Below are 8218 nucleotides of genomic sequence, written 5' to 3'. Positions count from 1 at the left end.
TGAGCTATGATGCCATGGCACTCTACCCAGGGTGATAGAGTGAGACTCTGTCTCACAAAGAATGAAGCAAAATAAAAAACTCCACTACCAGTAGCTTATTTTTATGACAATATGTAAAATTTAGTGAGCAACTATAAGCTCAATTTATCCTTAAACTCTTTTCATAGATTTTTCTCATTTAATACTTGAAACTGTTACTCTCATTTTTCAGGTGACCAAATTGGAACACAGGTTAAGTAACTTGTTTAAGGTCATCCAGCTAATAAACGATGGAGCTTGGGTATAGGCTCTGACATTATGACTGTCAGAAAATTATGCCTTTATTCCTCCCTAGATTACTTTTCTAATCTAAAACATTAATGTTGGAATAGAACTTCTTCATATGTTATGTGTAAGGAGCTGGCCGGTTCTGCTGCCTTTCCAATTTGAGCTTCAAGCTTCATATTACGGAATAGTGACTCTCTTGTCAACATAAGGACCACTGGATGTGAATTTTCATTCTTGCCATCTCTGAGGTTATTTGCGTGTCTCCTGGTCATTCCTTCTGTTACCTCTCTTCCTCTTTGTAAGACCAGTATCTTAGTCGGTATGTTGGATTCCATCTTTTCCTGCCTTTGCCTCTTATCTGTTCTTTTTTTCCTCACCAGATGATTCAGTCTCTTCTCATGTCTCTACATGATACGTGTTCAGATCTTTTCCACTTTAAAATAGTTTCTCTTGCTGTGCATGTTTGGGTTGTATTCTGCCTTTCTTTGTTGTCTTGACCTCTCGGGGTTTAATTTCTCCTTTGTACTTCTATTTATTAACTCCTTAATTTATTGTAATCTGGCTTCTGCCATTTCTCTGAATTGCTTTGGAAAAGGTTACTTGTGATAGTCTCATTGTCAAATTCAGTGGCCTCTTCTTCATTTTTACATAGCGTTTGCCTTTTGACTGCTCGTATTTCTTTTTTTTGTTCTTGCGGTTTTTGGCCAGGGCTGGATTTGAACCCGCCACCTCTGGCATGTGGGGCTGGCGCCCTACTCCTTTGAGCCACAGGTGCCGCCCCACTGCTTGTATTTCTTATGTGTTGACTTTGTGTTTTTTCGTGTAGCCTTGCCTTCTGTGACATGATTTACCTTTTTTTATTACAAGTTTTGGTTTATTTTACAAAAAGAAATTACACCTTTTGATTAGTGTAAAATTTTCCTCTTATGTAGATAAGTTATTTAATGAGTTTCAGTGGTCTTCTGCCCTTTTTTCTAATTCCAACAATTTTTCTAATTCGTTTTATGTGGGAACATGGGTACTTGAATGGCAGTTTCAGGGTCAGGTTTAGAAGTGTTAATGGAGGTATCAATAAGTTGTGATTCTTTAAGGGGTGGGATATAGAGGTATATTTTTGAAGTAGGTAATCAGTATTTCATATAAGTTTACATTTGGAAAACAAAACAAGTTGTTTGGGTAATGTGAACTTCAGAAAGGAAACCCTGACAATACCTTGCCTATGACAATTATGCAAAAACTGAATTGAAAGGAATGGGGAATTATTTGAAACATGAAACATGTAGGGTTTCATGATCAAGAATTAAAATTTCAGTGTCTTAATAAGCTACTTTTGCTTAGCTCCCAAGTAAAATGACCTAGCATACCTAGCATTCTAAAGAGCAGCTGAAACTAACTAACCTTCCTTTTCTTTGTCTTTATATAAGTAAAAGAATCCAACTGAAGGAGTTAAGCCCATTCCCACATTCACCACATATTTGTGGGATATGTAGATAAGTTATTTGACCTCGCAAAATAGTACCTATCTCATTTTCTGCTGAGAAGATTTATACACACACACAGTTCAACCTAATGCTCTGTCTAGAAATGCAGTAACTATAGTTGTCCTTCTTTCAACAGAAAACTTGACTCTTTAATGTTCTACTTTTTTATATTCTAAGTCCTTTCACAAACATGCTTGTTCCATTTTAAGACCCTCTGTTGATTCTGTTTTCTTGTATTGGCTTCTTTCTCTTGCTGAATTCTAGTCATTTTTTTCTCTCTCAGATTTTTTGAAAATATTCTTTGCACTTTCACCGTTACCATTGCATGCTTTATCTTTTCTCTAGTTTTTTGCCTTTACTGTTTTCATGTTTAATTCTCTTTTCAGTCCACAGTAGTTGGGTTTTTGCTCCCACTCATTTCAGAAACTCCCTTCTTGAAGACCTTGAGACCTCATTTTTGCCGTGTCCAGTGAATAATTCTTTTCTTTTCTTCTGCCCTGAGTATGTTACTCATTTATTACTCTTTTTATTATATCCTATTTTGTAAGCCATCTCTAAACTGATTTATAAAGGTAGGAAATAAATATAAGTAACAAATTAAAAATCACCCGTGTTTTTCTTCCTGAAGCTTCAGTATTCTTTGGCTGCTTCTTCTAGGCCATATTTTTTTGAGTGAAATATTTTTTATTATTATCATTGATCATATAGACAAGTTTTTTTCAGCTTCACACTTCATGCTTAGTGTCATACAAATCTTAACCTCTTTATCTATCTCAGGATTTCACTGATTTCAGACCATTTATAGTTTGTCTATGTTGACAAAACCTAGTTGTTGTTTTTTTATTATCTGACTCAAAATGATCAGTTTTGTATTACAACTCTCATTGTACTGTCATATTATTTTTTGTTAATACTAATATATGTTTTGTTTTTTATTTTATTTTTAAATTTGTTTTTAATTTCAGATTAATATGAGGGTACAGATGTTTAGGTTATATTGTTTTCATTTTCTGACGTAAAGTTCAAGTTGTAGTTGAGCCCTTCACCCAGGGGCTGCTGAACACCCTCACGTTGTGCACATTAGGTGAGAACCTGCTGATCGCCTTGCCCCCTCCCCCGTGCTTTCTCCCTTTTCTCCCCTCCCCCTTGCTAAACTATACTCCTGTTTTTCTTTAGTATGGGCATGTAGTTCTTTATATTTTGGTTTCAGGTTTCATATTAGTATTGGGAACATTGGATACTTTTTTCCCCATTCTTGTGATACTTTACTAAAAAGAATATGTTTCATCTCCATCCAGGTAAACACACAAAAAGTAAAGTCTCCATCTTTTCTTACAGCTGAATAGTACCCCATGGTATACATAGACCACAGTTTGTTAATCTGTTCAGAGGTTGCTGGGCATTTGGGTTGCTTCCGTGTCTTGGCAGTTGTGAATTGAGTTGCTGTAAAATTCTAGTGCAGTGTCCTGTGGTAAAATGATTTTATTTTTTGTTGTGTAGATACCTAGTAATGGCATTGTGGGGTCAAATAGAAGGTCAACTTTTGGTTCTGTGAGAATTGTCCATAGTTCTTTCCATAAAGGTTGTATTAGCTTGCAGTCCTACCAGCAGTGCAAAAGTTGTTCCCTTCTTTCCACATACATGCCAGCATTTGCAGATTTGGGATTTTGTGATAAGGGCTATTCTCATTGGAGTTAGATGAAATCTCAGAGTGGGTTTTTTTTTTGAGACAGTTTTACTATGTCACCCTCAGTAGAGTGCAATGACATCACAGCTCACAGCAGCCTCAAACTTTTCGGCTTAAGCGATTCTCTTGCCTCAGTTCTTTTTTTTTTTGAGACAGAGTTTCACTATGTCACCCTCAGTAGAGTACTGTGGCATCACAGCTCACAGCAACCTCAAACTTTTCGGCTTAAGCGATTCTCTTGCCTCAGCCTCCCAAGTAGCTGGGACTACAGGCGCCTGCCACAATGCTACTGGGCTATTTTTTGTTGCATTTGTTATTGTTATTTAGCTGGCCCAGGCCAGGTTCGAACCCACCAGCCTCCGTGCATGGGGCCTGCACCGTGACCACTGAGCTTCAAAGTGGTTTTGATTTGCATTTCTCTGATGATTAGGGAGGGTGAGCATTTTTTCTTGTGTTTGTTGGTCATTCATGATCATTCATCTGTCATCATCAGGGAAGTTTCCATTTGTGACTCTTGCCCACTTACAAATGCATTATTTGCTCTTTTCTTATTGATTAATTTGAGTTCTCTGTAGATTCTGGTTATCAGCCTTTTGTCAGATTCATAGCATGCAAATATCTTCTCCCATTCTGAAGGCTCTGTTTGCTTTAGCTGTGGTACTCTTAGCTGTGCAGAAGCTTTTTAGCCTTGTGTCCCACTTATTTATTTTTGGTATTGCTGCACTTGTCAAGGGGGATCTTCATAAAATCTTTTCCCAGGCCAATTTCGTCAAGAGTTTTCTCCATACTTTTTCCTAGAATATTTATTATTTTGTGTCTTAAATTTAAATCTTACCCAGTGAGAGTCAGTTTATGTCAGTGGTGAGAGGTGCAGGTCCAGTTTTAGTCTTCCACATGTGGCTGACCCATTCTCCCAGCACTATTTATTAAATAGGGATTTTTTTCTCCAGTGAGAGAAATCTTTGGTTTATCAAAGATCAGATGGCAGTATGTTTTGAGGTTCATCTCTAGGTTCTCTATTCTATTCCATAGATCTATATCTCTGTTTTTGTGGCAGTACCATGCTGTTTTGATCTCTATCAACTTGTAGTGTAACCTGAAGCCTGGTAACATGATGCCTCCAGGTTTGTTTTGGTTGTTTGGAGGTTTCTCTGATTTCATCTTTGAAGTATGACGTTGGTGCTTTGATGAGGAATGCATTGAATCTATAGATTGCTTTGGGTGGTATGGACATTTTAACAATGTTGGTTCTTCCCAGCCATGAGCATGGTATGTTCTTCCATTTGTTAATGTCTTCCGATGTTTTTTCCCTTAGGATTTTGTAGTTCCCTTTATAGAGATCCTTTACATCCTTTGTTAGATATATTCCGAGGTATTTTAGTTTCTCTGGAGCTACTGTGAAAGATATTATGTCTTTAATTTGATTCTCAGCTAGACTGTTATTGGCATATATGAAGGCTGCTGGTTTGTGGATATTCATTTTATACCCTGATATTCCTCGATCACTTCTAAGAGCTTTGTAATTGAGTTCCTAGGGTTTTTCCAGGTATAAGATCATGTCATCCATTAAAAGTGAGGGTTTGACCTCCTGTCCCCATTTGAATACAGTTGATCTCCTTTACTTGTGTGATTCCATTGGCTAGGACTTCTGGGACTATGCTCAGTAGCAGTGGCGATAATGGGCATCGTTGTCTGGTTCCAGTTCTAAGTGGAAATGCTTTCAGTTTTACTCCATTAATATGGTATTGGCTGCGGGTTTGTTGTAAATCTCAGCCATATCTTTTATGTTTGCCACCATAACTTTCTGACCACTGTCTCTCTGTCTTTTTTTTGTTTCTTGTTATATCTGCCTTTTCCCCCTTGAAAAATGGAATTTTATTTTTTAAAGCGTTATGACAAATTTTAATGAAGTCTCCATTTACTCATCAAGATTCAAGTATCACTGAAACTCTGCCACATTAGCTTTTTCACCTTGCTGGAATATTTTTAATCACATCCCAGATGTCATGTCATTTCTTCCAATAAAAGTACAAGCCTCCTGTTTAAATAATGATATTCTATAGACTCTGTTTCTGATTTTCTTTTCTCATCGTCTTAAGAAGAACATACCATGGCTCATTCCTATTTTTTTTTTTTTTTAAGAGACAGAATCTCACTTTGTTGCCCTCGATAGAGTGCTGTAGCATCACAGCTCACAGCAACCTCTAGCTCTTGGGCTTAGGCAATTCTCTTGCCTCAGCCTCCCGAGTAGCTGGGACTACAGCCATTTTTTTGTTGCAGTTCAGCCCAGGGCCGGGTTGAACCTGCCAGCCTTAGTATATGGGGCTGGCACCCTACTGACTGAGCCACAGACACTACCCATCATTTCTGTGTTTTTGCATACTGTCTGCTCTTAACTCTAAGTCAGCATCTATACTTGTTGCTTACATCTGTGGGTAATTATTTACATTTTCCTGTTATATTTTTTTTCAGTCAGGTATTCTATAGTGACCAAAAATAATGTGTCTGAAATGCTCATCTCTTTTTCGCCTTTTTGCCTGGTTTCTCCTCCTTTTTAAAACCTCACTCTACCTTTACCTCACAGTTCTCTGGGTGGCCCTTTGAAGATTCTGGGCGTCTTTATCTTCTCCCTTTCTGAATATTCCTTTTTTTTTCCTTCAGTTTTTTACTGGGGCCGGACTTGAACCTGCCACCTTCAAGTATATTGGGCCGGCGCCCTACTCCTTTGCGCCACAGGTGCCACCCTGCATATTCCATTTTTAATCAGTCCCAAGTCTCATCAGTCTCTCTCTCTTACTTAGTATCTTTTTTTCACACCAGTCCTTTCCATTCCATTCCTGGATGTGTTGTTCTGGTTTAGGGCTTCATCGTCTTTCCAGCTTTGTCTCCCTAGTGTCTTGTCTTTTTTAAAAACAGACTTAATTCACTTTATTCTTGTATAAAAACCCTATGTTGTAGCCACAGCTGGAGCCTGGGTCCTTTGCACAGAGACTCTGGTGTGGGTCTTGACAAGATGGTCGGTGAATTCTTGGTAAGGAGACTTGGTGAACACTGTCTCTTTCCAGAGATCAGGAGTGAGATAGCTATAGGTCTTGGAAATGGCATCAAAAGTGGCCTTGGCAAAGTTGCCCAGGGTGGCAGTACAGCCCCTGGCTGAAGTGTAGCAGTCATCGGTCCTAGCCATCATTAGCAGCTTCTTAGGCACAGGCGCTGAGACAATGCCAATTCCTCTAGAAGCAGGGATGAGACTTACCAGCACAGAGCCACAGCAGCCTATCACCTTGCAAGGAACAGTGTGAGGCTTGCCGATCTTATTCCCCCCGTAGCCTCTCCACACTGGGGCAGTAGAGAGCTTGGCCAGGATGATGGCCCCTCGGATGGCAGTGGCTACTTCCTTGGAACACTTAACACCCAGGCCGACATGGCCATTGTAGTCCCCAATGGCAACAAATGCCTTGAACCTGGTCCTCTGGCCACTGGCCAGCGTGGGTCTGTTTTTGCACTGGCATAATCTTTAAAACCTCATCCCTGAGAGATGCACCCAGGAAAAAAATCAATGATCTCAGATTCCTTAATGGGCAGAGAGAAAAGATAGATCTCCTCCAGGGATTTGATCTTCGTGTCCTTGACCAGGCGGCCCAGCTTGGTGACGGACATCTACTCTTTGTCCTCGGCCTTGCCTCCGCAGCTCCGCGGCCTCGACCCCGACCCCGACCATGGCTGCGACCCCGGCCTCGAATGCCACTGCCGAAGCCTCCACAGAAACCACCACGGCCTCCCATTCCAGCCCCACCCCCCCAGCCGCCGCACCCCCGCTGCACCGGCATCATCCGCCATTTGGTGTTTTTGTCGGAAAAGAAGCGGTGTCTTCTCTTTGTAATTTAAACCTAGTATTTTTTCTGCTCAAAATCTCCCAGGTCTCTCGTATCATGATTAAAAAAGAAATTGAAGCTTTTAAAACCGATCATGTCTTCACAAATAATTTTTTGTTTTTCTCTTTTTAGCTATATCACTCCTCTGGTTCATGCCTGCCAAATAGTAGGCATATAATAAATGAATGAAAGAATGTGGGTATGCTGCTTAAATCTCTGCCTACATCTGTGAAAATATTATAACTGTTCCTTTACTGCTTAAGCTTGATATTATTAAGTACGCTTGGACTTAATACAATTGGGAGCATCAGGAGCCTTTTAATTAAAATACTGTATATTTAAAAAACTACTGTTTGAAAGAAGAGTATTGTGGTTTTTCCCTCTAGAAATGAAGAAAAATTGGTAGGGTCAAGCAAAATTTATATAATGTAGTATTACTATGTATGTGTCATTTTTCCTGACAATATTATCATTATTATCGTCATCATTTTAGTTCATGGGAAACTGCCATTCTAGTAGTATGATTTGTGGCACTATTTCTGGGACGGTACTTTTTATACACATATTAAGCCTGACACTTAACCTGTTTATTAAAAATACTTCTAATTTCCTTTTAGGACCAGTTTGGACAACATATAAAATCAGATGTGCACTTGAATTTTTACGTTTATTATGGTCCTGATCGTATTAGAGACTCAGCCTTACTTTCAAAACAGGATATTGTTTTGACTACATACAATATTTTAACTCATGACTATGGAGTAAGTATACTGATACTTAGAGATTTTTAAAGTTGAATTTAAGAAATATGCTCTAGTTTTCTAAAGTGTTCAAATGTTCAGACCATTCTTCCTTTTTTCTTTCTAAACACTTAATAGCACATAGAAAATAAGTAGGATTTTTTTTTTTTT

At 38.9% G+C, this 8218-nt stretch overlaps 1 protein-coding gene and 1 pseudogene across 2 annotated transcripts in view; one reads left to right on the top strand and one right to left on the bottom strand.

The window, feature by feature from the left end:
- Positions 1 to 8218, top strand: part of HLTF (helicase like transcription factor) — a 60128-nt gene that overhangs the window by 33724 nt on the left and 18186 nt on the right. Inside the window, exon 16 of the mRNA XM_023512999.1 lies at positions 7925 to 8068. Within this exon, the coding sequence (XP_023368767.1) occupies positions 7925 to 8068 (144 nt within the window). The remainder of the gene's footprint in view (positions 1 to 7924; positions 8069 to 8218) is intronic.
- Positions 6347 to 7272, bottom strand: LOC100955859 (annotated as a pseudogene). Its single transcript, XR_153564.2, has one exon. The product of XR_153564.2 is annotated as a 40S ribosomal protein S2 pseudogene (transcript).

The sequence above is a fragment of the Otolemur garnettii genome, unplaced genomic scaffold, assembly GCF_000181295.1.
Source record: "Otolemur garnettii isolate 467f Iridium unplaced genomic scaffold, OtoGar3 scaffold00032, whole genome shotgun sequence".
Lineage (NCBI taxonomy): Eukaryota > Metazoa > Chordata > Mammalia > Primates > Galagidae > Otolemur > Otolemur garnettii.
This window is presented reverse-complemented; position numbering and strand designations above follow the sequence as displayed.